Source organism: Panulirus ornatus, chromosome 1, assembly GCF_036320965.1.
Source record: "Panulirus ornatus isolate Po-2019 chromosome 1, ASM3632096v1, whole genome shotgun sequence".
In the NCBI taxonomy this organism is placed as follows: Eukaryota; Metazoa; Arthropoda; class Malacostraca; order Decapoda; family Palinuridae; genus Panulirus; species Panulirus ornatus.
Window position 1 is genome coordinate 18669963 of NC_092224.1, and position 17497 is coordinate 18687459.

The 17497-nt window shown below is 39.4% G+C and overlaps 1 protein-coding gene across 6 annotated transcripts in view; it reads left to right on the forward strand.

The window, feature by feature from the left end:
• ash1 (histone-lysine N-methyltransferase ash1) overlaps positions 1–12962 on the forward strand; it is a 546010-nt gene extending 533048 nt beyond the window's left edge. For all 6 annotated transcript variants that reach the window (XM_071682098.1, XM_071682255.1, XM_071682335.1 and 3 more), the window contains one exon: positions 9581–12962. In XM_071682098.1, the coding sequence (XP_071538199.1) occupies positions 9581–9721 (141 nt within the window). In that variant the 3' untranslated portion in view covers positions 9722–12962. The remainder of the gene's footprint in view (positions 1–9580) is intronic.
• The last annotated feature ends 4535 nt before the right edge of the window (positions 12963–17497 follow it).

Consider the following 17497-nt stretch of genomic DNA (forward strand, 5'->3'; position numbering starts at 1 on the left):
TGAGAGGTGGAACTGGAGGGATGTCTGATCATTATCTTGTGGAGGCGAAGGTAAAGATTTGTAGAGGTTCTCAGAAAAGAAGAGAGAATGTTGGGGTGAAGAGAGTGGTGAGAGTAAGTGAGCTTGGGAAGGAGACTTGTCTGAGAAAGTACCAGGAGAGACTGAGTACAGAATGGAAAAAGGTGAGAACAAAGGAGGTAAGGGGAGTGGGGGAGGAATGGGATGTCAGTGATGGCTTGCACAAAAGATGCTTGTGGCATGAGAAGCGTAGGAGGTGGGCAGATTAGAAAGGGTAGTGAGTGGTGGGATGAAGAAGTAAGAGTATTAGTGAAAGAGAAGAGAGAGGCATTTGGACAATTTTTGCAGGGAAATAATGCAAATGAGTGGGAGATGTATAAAAGAAAGAGGCAGGAGGTCAAGAGAAAGGTGCAAGAGATGAAAAAGAGGGCAAATGAGAGTTGGTGTGAGAGAGTATCATTAAATTTTAGGGAGAATCAAAAGATGTTTTAGGAGGTAAATAAAGTGCGTAAGACAAGGGAACAAATGGGAACATCAGTGAAGGGGGCTAATGGGGAGGTGATAACAAGTAGTAGTGATATGAGAAGGAGATGGAGTGTGTATTTTGAAGGTTTGTTGAATGTGTTTGATGATAGAGTGGCATATATAGGGAGTTTTGGTCGAGGTAGTGTGCATAGTGAGAGGGTTAGGGAGAATGATTTGGTAAACAGAGAAGAGGTAGTAAAAGCTTTGTGGAAGATGAAAGCTGGCAAGGCAGCAGGTTTGGATGGTATTGCAGTGGAAATTATTAAAAAAGGGGTGACTGTATTTATGACTGGTTGGTAAGGTTATTTAATGTATGTATGACTCATGGTGGGGTGCCTGAGGATTGGCAGAATGCTTGCATAGTGCCATTGTACAAAGGTAAAGGGGATAAGAGTGAGTGCACAAATTACAGAGGTATAATTTTGTTGAGTATTCCTTGGAAATTATATGGGAGGGTATTGATTGAGAGGGTGAAGGCATGTACAGAGCATCAGATTGGGGAAGAGCAGTGTGGTTTCAGAAGTAGTAAAGGATGTGTGGATCAGGTGTTTGTGTTGAAAAATGTATGTGAAAAATACTTAGAAAAGCAAATGGATTTGTATGTAGCATTTATGGATCTGGAGAAGGCTTATGATAGAGTTGATAGAGATGCTCTGTGGAAGGTATTAAGAATATATGGTGTGGGAGGTAAGTTGTTAGAAGTAGTGAAAAGTTTTTATCGAGGATGTAAGACATGTGTACGTGTAGGAAGAGAGGAAAGTGATTGGTTCTCAGTGAATGTAGGTTTGCGGCAGGGGTGCGTAATGTCTCCATGGTTGTTTTAATTTGTTTATGGATGGTGTTGTTAGGGAGGTGAATGCAAGAGTTTTGGAAAGAGGGGCAAGTATGCAGTTTGTTGTGGATGAGAGAGCTTGGGAAGTGAGTCAGTTGTTGTTCGCTGATGATACAGCGCTGGTGGCTGATTCATGTGAGAAACTGCAGAAGCTGGTGACTGAGTTTGGTAAAGTGTGTGAAGGCAGAAAGCTGAGAGTAAATGTGAATAAGAGCAAGGTTATTAGGTACAGTAGGGTTGAGGGACAAGTCATTTGGGAGGTAAGTTTGAATGGAGAAAAACTGGAGGAAGTGAAGTGTTTTAGATATCTGGGAGTGGATTTGGCAGCGGATGGAACCATGAAAGCAGAAGTGAATCTTAGGGTTGGGGAGGGGCGAAAGTTCTGGTAGGGTTGAAAAATGTGTGGAAGTCGAGAACATTATCTTGGAAAGCAAAAATTGGTATGTTTTTAAAGAATAGTGGTTCCAACAATGTTATATGGTTGCGAGGCGTGGGCTATGGATAGAGTTGTGCGGAGGAGGGTGGATGTGTTGGAAATGAGATGTTTGAGGACAATATGTGGTGTGAGGTGGTTTGATCAAGTAAGTAATGAAAGGGTAAGATAGATGTGTGGTAATAAAAAGAGTGTGGTTGAGAGAGCAGAAGAGGGTGTTTTGAAATGGTTTGGTCACATGGAGAGGATGAGTGAGGAAAGATTGACCAAGAGAATATATATGTCAGAGATGGAGGGAACAAGGAGAAGTGGGAGGCCAAATTGGAAGTGGAAAGATGGAGTGAAAAAGATTTTGAGTGATCAGGCCTGAACATGCAGGAGGGTGAAAAGGCATGCAAGGAATAGAGTGAATTGGAACGATGTTTTATACCGGGGTTGACGTGCTGTCAGTGGATTGAACCAGGGCATGTGAAGCATCTGGGGTAAACCATGGAAAGTTTTGTGGGGCCTGGATGTGGAAAGGGAGCTGTGGTTTCAGTGCATTATACATGACAGCTAGAGACTGAGTGTGAACGAATGTTTGTTGTCTTTTCCTAGCACTACCTCGCACACATGTGGGGAAGGGGGCTGTTATTTCATATGTGGCGGGGTGGCAACGGAAATGAATAAAGGCAGACTATGAATTATTTACATGTGTATATATGTATATGTCTTTGTGTGTATATATATATGTATACGTTGAGATGTATAGGTGTGCATATGTGCTTTGTGGGGATGTGTATGTATATACATGTGTATGTGGGTCGGTTGTTCCATTCTTTCGTCTGTTTCATTGCGCTTTCTCGCTAACGCAGGAGACAGCAACAAAGCGAATAATAATAAGTAAAAAAAATATATTTATTTTATTTATTCATTATACTTAATCATTGTTTCCCGTATCAGTGAGGTAGTGCCTGGAAAGACAAGGAATGGCCCATCCACTCATATACATGTATATATACATAAATGCCCATACATGCACATATACATACATGTGCATATCAACACAGACATGCATATATATGCTTGTACATATTTATACTTGCTTGCCTTCATCTATTCTTGTTGCTACTCCACCACACAGTAAATAGCTTCGAGGTAGCACTAGGAAAAGGCCACATTCGTTCACACACTATGTCATATGTAATGTGCCGAAACCACAGCTCTCTATCCACAGCCAGGCCCCACAGACCTTTCCGTGATTTACCCCAGACATTTCAACATGCCCTGGTTCAGTACATTGACAGCACATCGACCCCTGTATACTACATCATTCTAGTTCACTGTATTCCTTGCATGCCTCTCACCCTCCCGTATAGTCAGACCAGATCGCTCAAAATCCTTTTCACTCCATCCTTCCACTTCCATTTTGGTCTCCTACTTCTTGTTCCTTCTACTTCTGCCACATATATCCTCTTTGTCAGCCTTTCCTCACTCACTCTTTCCATATGTTCAACCCATTTCAACACACTCCCTTCTGCTCTCTCTTAACCTCACATTTTTTAATACCACACATATATATGCAGAACCTTCACTTCACCAGGAAGAGATATATGCACAGTCATCACTGGAAAGAGAAAATAAGAACAGTGAATACTTTCGTTTATTACATCCTCAGTCAGAGTGAGGGAGATGCAAGTGTTGAAGTCATTAAAAGCACAGTGGCAGCAGTGAGGTGGGGCTTCACAAATCCCTGTGAGTAGCAGATGGACAGTGAGGTTTAACTATGTGACCTGATGTGTCGGACCTTCCTCCCTTTACATGGTGTGTGGATAGGGTTATTCTTGGGGATATTTCTTAATTATTTCAGTTAACAGTTTGTCACATTTTGAATGGCCATGGCCATATTTGAATGATGATCAAATGTCCCAGAGATCAAACATGATTCAGTTACATTTCTTTCACTGAAACAGTTTGATTTAGCTGTGGTCTTAGCTTTTTCCCAGTCGATATGGTGATCAAAGGCAGCTTTATGTTGGAATAAGTTGCTGCTGTGTTGGGCCTTCCTAACACTGTACTTGTGAAGTGAGAGCCTAGTCTCTAAATCTTTCCACGATTGTCGAATATAAAATTGGTTACAGTATTTACATGGGATTTTATAAACAACACCTGTATAATTTGATGGGCTGTTTTTGGTGAGGGCTTTCTTGGTGGTGGTGTCATATTTGAATACAGGTACTTCACTGATTTTCCAGCACTCTTGGTTCCAAAGCCTTTCCAGATTAACCATTTTGCCGGACCAACCATGGTCACGTAATGATAATTCATCAACACACCTCTAACCCACTAATTATACATTACCATGTGTCTAAAGTATACCATGGACCGCCAAAAATTTAAACAAATATTGAATGTTTGAGCACCCTATGATGATAAGTCTGTCCTTAGATTGTTTGAATCCTGTGGGGTCTTCTTCATCTTCTGTTGTTAGTGTTTTCCTAGGTATGCATCACCAGAATAATGCAGTTTCGTCTGCATTATACACCTGCTCAGGACTGAGGTGCTGGTCAGCTATGAGTTTTGCAAATTCATCCACATGCTCGGCAGTTCCTTCGCGGTTTGCAGACCACTTTTCTCTGCACACTTTATTCATGGAAATTCCATGACGCTTCTTGAATCTTTGAAGCCATCCTTTACTATAGTCACGCTCATGTTGTAATTTAAGTTCTTTGTGGAACAACTTATCCTGGTCTATTATCAAGCTACCTGACAAGTCCCTTCCATCACTCTGATGCTGTCGAAACCATTCCGTCATCACTTGATCATGCTTAGTACTCTTCCCATCTTTCATAGTTTTATAATGATTTATTTCTTGGAATTGCTGTCTGCATAGAATTTTCAATATTTTCTCCCTTTGCTTCTTTATATCATAAACAGTTGATGAACCAATACTGTAGATGTCACACAGCTTACGCACCGAAACACCATGGTCCATTTTTTCAACAGTTCTACTTGGATCGATATGGACTGGTGTTTACGTTTAACATCATGACTGACACAATCATATATGTCTTAGAAGCCATAGCTAGGGTTAAATTTAAGCAAAATAGCTAAGAATCTCTCAGAGTTGCAGTATCACCTCCAACAAGTGCAGTGTAAAGAATGTAAATAAGTGCGCCCTACACACAATGCCATTTGTGGCCGCCCAGTAAACTACTATGGTGGCCGCGGTAATTTCAATTTCCCTCACATAATTTTCTTGGGACTAAAGGAGGTACCGAACCATCAGTTGCCAGAAATTTGGTGATGTACCTGTAATACTTTTACTTTCAGTTTTTTGAGAATGTGAACACATTTGAGAAATTTCTTATGGAAAGGAAGAACAAGGGGTCTTTGGTTACTTTTACATTCTGGCTTATTATCTTATCCACTATAGCAATGCTTCATTGCTGACATCCACCCTTCTCCACACAACCTTATCTATATCCCATGCCTCTCAACTATATAATACTATTAGAACTGCTATTCCTTCAAACATTGCCTTTTTGCTCTCTCTCTCTCCACACTTTCTTCATCGCTCCCAGAGCCTTCGTCCCTTCCCCCACCCTATGACTCACTTCTGCTTCCATGGTTCCATTATCTGCCAAGTCCGCTCCCATATATCTAAAACACTTCACTTCACTTTTTCTCCACTCAAACTTACATCCCAACTAACTTTTCCCTTGACCCTGGTGTACCTAATACCCTTCATTTTATTCACATGTACTCTCAACTATCTTTTTTCACACAAGCACTTCCAAACTCCATCAGTGTGAGTAAGTGAGAGTAAGTGAGCTTGGGAAGGAGACTTGTGTGGGGAAGTACCAGGAGAGACTGAGTACAGAATTGAAAAAGGTGAGAACAAAGGAGGTAAGGGGAGTGGGGGAGGAATGGGATGTATTTAGGGAAGCAGTGATGGATTGCGCAAAAGATGCTTGTGGCATGAGAAGCGTGGGAGGTGAGCAGATTAGAAAGGGTAGTGAGTGGTGTGATGAAGAAGTAAGATTATTAGTGAAAGAGAAGAGAGAGGCATTTGTACGATTTTTGCAGGGAAATAATGCAAATGACTGGGAGATGTATAAAAGAAAGAGGCAGGAGGTCAAGAGAAAGGTGCAAGAGGTGAAAAAGAGGGCAAATGAGAGTTGGGGTGAGAGAGTATCATTAAATTTGAGGGAGAATAAAAAGATGTTTTGGAAGGAGGTAATTAAAGTGTGTAAGACAAGGGAACAAATGGGAACTTCATTGAAGGGGGCTGATTGGGAGGTGATAACAAGTAGTGGTGATGTGAGAAGGAGATGGAGTGAGTATTTTGAAGGTTTGTTAAATGTGTTTGATGATAGAGTGGCAGATATAGGGTGTTTTGGTCAAGGTGGTGTGCAAAGTGAGAGGGTTAGGGAGGATAATTTGGTAAACAGAGAAGAGGTAGTAAAAGCTTTGCGGAAGATGAAAGCCGGCAAGGCAGCGGGTTTGGATGGTATTGCAGTGGAATTTATTAAAAAAGGGGGTGACTGTATTGTTGACTGGGTGGAAAGGTTATTTAATGTATGTATGATTCATGGTGAGGTGCCTGAGTATTGGTGGAATGCTTGCATAGTGCCATTGTACAAAGGCAAAGGGGACAAAGGTGAGTGCTCAAATTACAGAGGTATAAGTTTGTTGAGTATTCCTGGTAAATTATATGGGAGGGTATTGATTGAGAGGGTGAAGGCATGTACAGAGCATCAGATTGGGGAAGAGCAGTGTGGTTTCAGAAGTGGTAGAGGATGTGTGGATCAGGTGTCTGCTTTGAAGAATGTATGTGAGAAATACTTAGAAAAGCAAATGGATTTGTATGTAGCATTTATGGATCTGGAGAAGGCATATGATAGAGTTGATAGTGATGCTCTGTGGAAGGTATTAAGAATATATGGTGTGGGAGGCATGTTGTTAGAATTAGTGAAAAGTTTTTATGGAGGATGTAAGGCATGTGTACATGTGGGAAGAGAGGAAAGTGATTGGTTGTCAGTGATTGTAGGTTTGCGGCTGGGGTGTGTGATGTCTCCATGGTTGTTTAATTTGTTTATGGATGGGGTTGTTAGGGAGGTGAATGCAAGAGTTTTGGAAAGAGGGGCAAGTATGAAGTCTGTTGTGGATGAGAGAGCTTGGGAAGTGAGTCAGTTGTTGTTCGATGATGATACAGCGCTGGTGGCTGATTCATGTGAGAAACTGCAGAAGCTGGTGACTGAGTTTAGTGGGGTGTGTGAAGGAAGAAAGTTGGGAGTGGGTGTGGATGGGAGTAGGGTTCAGTGGGGTTGAGGGTCAAGTCAATTGGTAGGTAACTTTGAATCGAGAAAGACTGGGGGAAGTGAAGTGTTTTAGGTATCTGGGAGTTGATTTGGCAGCGGATGGAAGCGGAAGTGAATCATAGGGTGGGGGAGGGGGCGAAAATTCTGGGAGCCTTGAAGAGTGTGTGGAGGTCGAGAACGTTGTCTCGGGGGGGGGGGGCGGAGGTGGGTGTGTTTGGGGGAATAGTGGTTCCAACAGTGTTGTATGGTTGCGAGGCGTGGGCTGTGGATAGAGTTGTGAGCAGGAGGGTGGATGTTCTGGAAATGAGATGTTTGGAGACAATATGTGGTGTGAGGTGGTTTGATAGAGTAAGTAACAATAGGGTAAGAGAGATGTGTGGTAATAAAAAGAGTGTGGTTGAGAGAGCAGACAGTATGAATTATGTAATGTGTATATATGTATGTGTGTGTGTGTATATATATGTGTACATTGAGATGTATAGGTATGTATATTTGCTATACACACTTACACGTGCACATATCCATACTTGCTGCCTTCATCCATTCCTATCACCACCCTGCCATACACAAAATAGCATCCCCCCCCTCCTCTCTCTCTCTCTCTCTCTCTCTCTCTCTCTCTCTCTCTCCCTACAGCAAAGCAGCACCAGGAAAAGGCCACATTCATTCACACTCAGTCTCTAGCTGTCATGTGTAATGCACCGAAACCGAGTACAGTAATACAGTAAACCTACAATATGTTTGTTGATGCTTAAAGTCCATTGAATTGAATGTAACGATTATAAAGCCAGAATTCTCTGTATACAACTTGACGTCATAATTGCTTGAGGCAGACTGAGACCAAAACAAAGCGAGTATACCCCCTGCTACCAAAAAGTGCGATATGTAATGCGCATGGTGCAGCGTCTGAGATATATTTTATTTTTTGAATTATTATTAATGTATTATTATTTGCCTGGTCTATTAAATCCAAAATCTATTAAATTGGGGTCTGTTAAATCGAGGGTTTACTGTATGTGATTGGGAATTGATGAAAGCTTGGTAAGTCTGTGATGGTATCAATAGATTAGAAAGTTTGTGAACCCCGGATCTAACCTATCTTTGACACCCTACATTACTTTTACACAAATAGCTAAGTGTACCTTTAAGAAACTGTGAATTATGTTCAGATGCTATAAATCTTTTCTTTTCTCTATTCATACATAAGACTGATATACACTTTTTATAGAGGACTGTTCTCATTGGGTAAGGTTCCAGCTCATTATATACTGCACTTACTAGAGAGTTATGTAGCTCAGTATAATCAAACTCGGCATCTCTCCCTTTCCCAGTCTGACCCCAAAGCTTTACCCTTTTACTTTACACTGCATGTTTTTGACATCAGCTAGAGCAGGCAGCACTTACTGATTACTGTGCTGCTGGTAACTCACTGTCATATCTTTCTTTCTGAACACTATGAAGATGTGGAACTCAATACCCTCTTGTGTTTTTCCTAACAAACAGGAACTGTCCTTTTTTAAAGACATTTTCGACATCCTCCAAATCTCAACTATTTTTTTCCTTTTTATTCATACTTCACCTTATTTTTAACCCTTTTCATAATTCAGTGAAAGTTTATCCTTGATGTGGACTTTTGTCTGCAACTTGAAAGCCCACTCATTGAAAAGAATATCATTGTATGGAATATTTTTTTTGTGTAATATACTGTCCAGTGCAGCCTGCAAAGGGGCTGAAGCCTGTTGTATCTTTGACTTGCTGTTCATAGGCTTAAGAATGAGCCTTATGATAATCTCTCAAAAATAGTTTTTGCATATTATAAGAATTTCTTGGCTTGATAAAAAAGCTGTGAAACTTGTTCATTCTCTTTCAAAATTACTCAGAAATATTAGAAAAGAATCCCCTTATCAAGTAGGAGTACAGCATGCTTTGTGGCTTGGGATAACTAATAGCCTGTTTGCTTATTTTGCTGTTACTTTGCAGTTATGAAAGAAAATCTTTTCAGTAGTTCTGTTACTTGTCTTTCGTAGATAATTCAGAATTATAAATCCTCTTCCTTTAACACCTTGAAGCCAGCATGTAGGAGTTAATCAGGTGAAAGAATAAGTTAGTTACGTAGGTTGTTTTTGCTTGGGTTAGGGACATATTGCATTGTTAAGATCAAGCAGGGAATCTTGGGTATTAATGCAATGGTTGTGGTGTGTATTTTATAGACCCATATTAACTGATCCTTGCTGGGATAGTCCTAATCACTGATAGTGAAACAGTCTGCAACTGCCTTCTGCTTATTAGCTATGTATCCTTTTTTTCAGCCAGCCTGTTACCTAATTTAACAGTTTTGGAAATATAGTAATATTAAATTATATACAAGTGTAATTATTCTAAGCACTTTTATAGGGAAGTCAAATAGAACTTATTTTTGTGTACCTACATTTTGTTTATTATATATTAATTGAAATGTATATTTTACAGCGTGCAAAGAAACGTTTGCGGGTCAATAAGGTGGCTACAGCTCTCCTTAGTCAACTACCAACGAAAGGTGCAATAGACCTAAGTTATTTACTGGAGAACAACAAGAGGCAGCGCAAGAAAACGGCAGCTTTCACCTCCTGAGATTGGCTCATAGGCTGGAACGGCCACCTCACACTCAAGGAAATGGAGGGCCATGTGTAAAGAGCAGAACCATATTATTTATTTAAGATATTTTCAAGTAATTTTTATCCTAATTTTTTTACAAATTGGCAGACAGATACCACTTAGTATTGTAAGGTTAATTGTTTAGAATTTCATTTTAAAGTGTCGTGCCAGCCTACTGTGATATTAGAAATTGTCAGATTTTTTTGTAAGGTTGATGTTTTACCTAAAGAGGGTGTGACCTGTCTGCTAATTTGGGGAAAGAATACTCTTAGATGAAATGGAAGCCTAAGTTGGTCAAGCTATGACTCGGAAACTTCTTGTTTGGAGCTGGAAGATGTATAGTTTAACTTAATTGTCATGGTCAGTCCTTGCCATCCTAAAGCTGTATTTTTTTTTCCATGCTTGGGAGTCCTTTGTTTCCACTTAATGAGTCACTGAGAACAGGTATTAATGGAATAAATTCAGTTTATTCCATTTATATCTGTTAAACTTTTCTGTTCAGTGCTTCCTATTACTGGGTGTTAGTGTGTAATCAATGGTAAGAATTCCCGTGAAAAAACACGGTATTCTGCCTAAAAGAAGGATTGTTTTATTAGAGAATGTAGAAGAAATGTGAGGTACTCCCATCATTCAGTTGAAAATGTTGTGGTGCTTTTATTACTGATGGAAGAATGCAAAGAAAAATGAAGGGGCCAAAGCTTTATAAGTGACTGACGTTTCAGAGCTTTATATTGTTTTGTATATATGGTGGAAGATTTAGAGACCTGAGTGAGGGAATTTAGGTTTAGGTATGTGAAATTAAAGAACAAAATGATTATCAGACAGTACAGATCTGACAAGGAAACATATATCCTTAGAAATTCCTATGGAATACTATCTATTATATAGAAATGATCAAATTGGTCTTATAACAAGGATTCTTTTTTTTTCTTGAGTTTAGTTTAGTGATTTCATGTATTGAGAATTACCTCTGACCTGAAGCTTTTTTAGATGACCTTTCCTTTCTCTTTTTCTTTAATTGCAGCTATAATTTATTTTTTTATGGAGTTCTGATTATGACATATGATTAATAGTACAATATTTTTTCAGTGAGTAAAAAAGTGATGACAGTAAAGAGTGTATGTAGTTGTAGTTGCATTTATTGTAATTACATGGGCTGAAAAATGAGAATACAGGCAGATGATTATTGTTGCATAGGCAGCTAATAAACAGTCTTAGTGAATAATGTGGGCACAAAATTACAAATGTTGGTCTGAGGAAGGCTTTGTTCTAGCCTTTTTTTTTTTTATTATTTTTTATAGAATATGCCATAGGTATTATGATCAAATACCACTGTACTTATTGATTTCTTATGTAAGTTCAGCACAGTAACAATATTTAAACACATAGAAAGTAAGAAATCATGGCTGTAAGTTATCCAATTATATAATTGTACTGCTTTGTACATATATAGTTTAAGAAAATACAGTACAAAGATTTTTCTTTTATTTTTTTTTATACTAGTGTGTATTAAACTTGAGAGCATGCTTTCCTGTAGGATAACTAGTCACTGGACGAATTGCCATGCATTTGGTCGATCCTTCCATCATCCCTGTGTACAAGCAAGGAAATGAAACTTGTTATTAATTGATGCAGATCTCAGTATCAGATACTGAATTGACATGCAAGAGTATGTAATACTCATATGTACACTTTCTTACCTGTAAATTAAGACAAAAATCAAAATTTTTATAAAATCTTAGAAAATGATGGATTTTGTAGATGTATAATCTATGATAGTAAGTACAAGGATTTTTAAGTTATTTGAGATTTTTAATATATACTTTTAATAATGAATTTTACACTAAGTCAGATTTCTGGTTTCTCTCAAGTATGTGTAAATATTGTTTGACTGGAGAGCAAGAAGTGACTGAATGCTGTGCATTGTTGTGTGTAACATAGAAGGAATATTTTTATAATAATGTCCGGCAGCTCTTTTGTTCATGTCATTGTTATGGTGTCGTACACCCTTTGCTGTTTCCCTCGTGTTGTGTTATGTTTGTCTGCACATCACCTGGCAAGATAAGGATATATTGAAATATTTTTTGCACAAAAAAAGGGCAACTTTAGAGATTTCTGTGGCTTCTTGTCAAAAATCAAGTTGTCACTTCCTCCCAGGTGATTAGATTTTTTTTTTTCTTTTTTGTCCAGAAGTTTTTAGAATGGGGAGGCACTTTTTTCTTGGGGTTTGGCAAGGAATAATTGATAATTTACCAAAGATTTAACATAATTTCAAGCAAAATTTCACAACAAAATTCCATCTCTGTGCAATTATAATTATTGAAGTTGTCTTGATGTTTCTGGTAAACATCTTGGTACTTCGAGAAATACAAATGCATGTACAGAAGTTGAGATTATAAGTACTGTATAAAACTGTTGCTTAATGTACAGATCCCCTCGCAAAAACTATTTTGATGCGTGCATTCCAGGTGTTCCTCCCCTATAGAATCCAGGCTGATGATAGTGCATATTTGTAGATATATGATGTATTAAGTGCGTGAAAGGTTTTTGCTACTGTTTGGATGTTGTTTATTCTTTGTATAGGAGCATTGGCAGAAGATGCCTGCTCTTTTGTCTCTGTTACTGTGTCCTGCTCCATTGTTCACTCTTACCGTAGTGTCTCCCAACATTTTCTCATGACTCACAATAGGATTAAGCAACTGCAACAGTACCATTAGTTCAGAAAGCTTTTTGCCAGTTAATTGCTGTTGACAGATGTTGTGCATGGTTCACAAAAGTGTTTTTACATGTAACATTTGTTCATTAGCATGGACCATAGTTAATGTGTGTGGTAGCTGCATTGGCCCATTTACTGTGGCGGTAACTTTCAGTGTCACTCCTGCTTACCACACTTTTAACCATGGTCCCCGTTCTTACCTAAGCAGTTACAATTTTGCCCCCCCTTCCCCCCCTAGTTATACTTATTTGTTGGGAGCTCCTCTGTGTCGTAGATTTTAAACTTTATGTTATTCAATCCATGTACAAGTGGCGGGAAGGTGCATACCCCTACCAATTACAAATATAATCTTACTTTCACTGTCCTATGATATGGATGAATACAACAGTTCACACAAAATTTTTCATGACAATAGCCCAATATGCATCTTCCCATAACTCAGGACATAATGTTCATTTGTACATAACCATGAAATTCATCTCAGAATAAATTATAATTTTAGGTATGTTTTTTCATTTCCTTAAGAAAGCTTGTGTTGTGGTTAAGAAAATTAAGAGTAAATGAAGTAGTTTTGGTTATCTTGTTTATTGTTATCAATGATCCAGACAAATAAAGAAAGCCTTTCTAAGGACTGAAAATCAGTATGTGCAAGACAAGACTCAATATTATGCAAAAATATGAGCTTGTTGAAAATGTTTTTGAGTCAGAACATGCCGTGCTGAGTCATGTGAGATTATACTTGAAAGCATACTGTATTGACTTGCTGTTATCCCTATCTTCTTACCAGTGACAACCATTTGAATGCTGCTGCCTAACAAACTTTACAGCTGGATCTCGGTGGTCACTGGAGGGAATCCAACCACATGGGAGAAGGTGGGATGGATGAGGGCAGCCGATGGATCTGGTTCTAAGACATGCTTTCTACAAGCTGCTGCCACTGGTTCCCCATTACACACAAAGAACATATCGACACATTGTTCCTGGATTACAGCCAAAAGGTTTCATTCAGTATATGTAGGAGGATATTTAGTTATGAAAACCTCTTTTCTCTAATACCACAGAAGAGGGAGTTTTGTTTTACAGAAAAAACTTACAAGTTATTAGTACTAAGTAAAGCCAACCCCATCACCTGTACCCAAAAGACTCTTCTGTTATTGAATACTTACATGGCCCAGTCTTTATGGGGTCACAATTGTTTCCCTTCGGCACACCAGAATGTGCAATGAAAGACACATCAATAAGTGTTGTGGATGACGAATTACAAAAGACAGTGTGTAGTCTTAGACCAGTTAGTATGTGTTTATGCTGCTTAACAGATTATAGATGCTGTAAAGATCAAGACTCGTAAGTGTGCACTGTACTGCTGGACATGTCAAAAACACTGCAGAGACAAAACCTATCCATAATTGTTATACTGCACAGTGGATCTTTTATGTCTTTCTGCACCCTACGTACTTCTTGGTAGGTAAATAAATGTTTTATTGGGTGTCTCATTGTACCCTATGTCCTATTCTTTTGGTGGACACATACTTATCAAGGATCTGTCAGTACCCTATTTGGTCCTCAGAAGAAGGATATCTGCTTATTCAGGATATGTTTATACCCTATGTATATACTTATTAATGTTTCAGTACCATGTACCCCTCAATAGCAGGTTACTGGCTTATTTAGTGTTTGTTTATACCCTAATACAGGAAGGAACCTTACATGCCCTTGATAGGTGGATAAATGGGTACATGATTACAAAGAATTTATTTGAACCCTATGTTCTCCAGGATGGGCAGGTAGGTGTTATTATGTACCGTGGATGAGTACATGATTATTTAGGATGTTTATATACCCCATGTGTCTCTCAATGCTATAGATAATATTTCTCTGTATCCTATGTGTACCTGTTGTTAGATGGATACATATATAATGAGAATTTTCTCCATGTTTTAAGAGCATCTTGTTTGGAGTGCATATCTACTGATTGTATCTTTTCTACAAGAGATTCCACTAAACTTGAAAAGGCATCTGTGCACAATGGGTCCGATGCCTTCCACAATACAACCAGCTACTGATAATGTGGGAGGGTTGGTATGCCTGGCTTTGGTTGGTCCATTAAGTCTGACCACACAGGAATCATTGCAAAACCTAACATAAGGCTCAGTTCCATTACTTGACACATGGAACACACCACACTAGCATTTCAGCTAACACATAATTGTTGGCTATCAATGTCATTTTCATGCCAGCACAATGTAAACCTTACATCTAGAGCTATTGTAGCCCTCCATAATGAGGGCTACATCATTTGTGATATTGCCTGAAAGCTCCGAGTTCATTGAAACGCAGCTTTGTGGTGGATTTGGCAACATGCCAAAACTTGTAACAATACATATTATTCACTTAAATATTTAACATACCCAAAATATTTCACAGGATGTGTCTCTAGCACTCAATATGGCACCCTATTGATGTCAGGGCGACCAATGTGTAGCAGATCAGACACAAATTTCTGTGTCCATTGCACTGTGTCATAGTGTTTACCCCATATTGTGCACCAATACTTTTTTAACCAAGTTATTTATTTATTATACTTGATCACTGTTTCCTGCATCACTGAGATGGCTCCAGGAAACAGATGAAGATTGAACCATCCACTCACATACACACACATACATATCAACATATACATACGTATACATCACGTACATTTATACCCTCATCCATTCGTGACACCACCCTGCCCACAGAAAAGAGCATCACCACCCATGTCAGTGTGGCAGCGCCAGGAAACAGACGAAAAAAGGCCACATCCATTCACACTCATTCTCTAGGTGTCATGTGTAATGCACAAGAACCACAGCTCCCTATTCACATCCAGCCTACAAATCTTTCCATGGTTTACCCCAGATATTTCAAGTGCCCTGGTTCAGTCCATTAACAGGACATTGACCCCAGTATACCACATCATTCCAATTCACTCTTTTCCGTGCAAGCCTTTCACCCTCCTGCATGTTCAAGCACCAATCACTCAAAATCTTTTCTCCATCGTTCCACCTCCAATTTGGTCTCCTGGCTCTTCTTGTTTTCTTCATCTCTGACACACATATATCCTCATTGTCAACCTTTCCTCTTTCATTCTCTCCATATGTCCAAACCATTTCAGCACACCCTCTTCTGCTCTCTCAACCACACTCATTTTTATTACCACGTCTCTCTTACTCTTTCATTACTTACACAATAAAAACAACCTCATATCACATACAGTCCTCAAACATTTCATTTCCAACACAAGTATTATATTTATTTTATTATACTTTGTCGCTGTCTCCCGTGTTAGTGAGGTAGCACAAGGAAACAGATGAAAGAATGGCCCATCCCACCGACATACGCGTCCACACATGCACATATACATACCTATACATTTCAACGTATACATATATATACATACACAGACATATACATATATACACATATTCGTAATTCATACTTGCAGCCTTTATTCATTCCCGTCAACACCCCACCACACATGAAATGACACCCCCCTCCCCCCACATGCACGCGAGGTAGCGCTAGGAAAAGACAACAAAGGCCACTCATTTACACTCAGTCTCTATCTGTCATGTATAATGCACCGAAACCACAGCTCCCTTTCCACATCCAGGCCCCACAAACTTTCCATGGTTTACCCCAGATGCTTCACATGCCCTGGTTCAATCCATTGACAGCGTCAACCCTGGTATACCACATCGTTCCAATTCACTCTATTCCTTGCACACCTTTCACCCTCTTGCATGTTCAGGCCCCAATCACTCAAAATCTTTTTCACTCATCCTTCCACCTCCAATTTGGTCTCCCACTTCTCCTCATTCCCTCCACCTCTGACACATATATCCTCTTTGTCGGTCTCTCGTCTCATTTTCTCCATGTGATCAAACCATATTGAAGCACCCTCTTCTGGTCTCTCAACCACACTCTTTTTATTACCACAAATCTCTCTTACCCTTTCATTACTTACTCGATCAAACCACCTCACACCACATGTTGTCCTTAAACATTTCATTTCCAACACATCCACCCTCGGCACAACTGTATCTATAGCCCATGCCTTGCAACCATATAACATATATATATTTATGACAAGTAGGATATATGTGTCAGAGGTGGAAGGAACAAGAAGCAGGAGACCAAATTGGAGGTGGAAGGATGGAGTGAAAAGGATTTTAAGCGATCGGGGCCTGAACATAAAGGAGGGAGAAAGATGTGCAAGGAATAGAGTGAATTGGAACGATGTGGTGTACCAGGATCAATGTGCTGTCAATGGACTGAACCAGGTCATGTGAAGCATCTGTGGTAAACCATGGAAAGGTGTGTGGGTCCTGGATGTGGAAAGGGAGCTGTGGTTTCGGTGCATTACATATAACAGCTAGAGACTGAGTGAGAACGAATGTGGCCTCTTTTTCTTTTCCTGACTGAAAGGGTGGGTCAGGGGGTTTGCTATTTCCAGTGTGACAGGGTAGCAACGGGAATGGATGAAGGCAGCAAGTATGAATATGTACATGTGTATATATGTATGTGTCTGTGTATGTATACGTATGTATATGTGCGTGTATGGGCATGTGTCTGTGTATGTATATGTATGTATACGTTTATATGTATATGACTATGTGCGTGAATGGGCGTATATGTATATATGTGTGTATATGAGTGGTTGGGCTGTTGTTCTTCGTCTGTTTCCTTGTGCTACCTCGCTGATGAGGGAAGCAGCGATTAAGTATAATGATTATGATAATGAATAAATGGATAAATGATATTTGAATTTATTTCATAATTATACTTAACTGCCGTCTCCCACATTAGCGAGGTAGCGCAAGGAAACAGACAAGGAATGGCCCAACCCACCCACATATATAAACGCACATATACATACATATACATTTCAACATACATACATATACATCACATGTATACACATGTACATATCCATACTTGCTGCCTTCATCCATTTCCATTGCCACCCTGCCACACACGAAATAGCATCCCCCCCC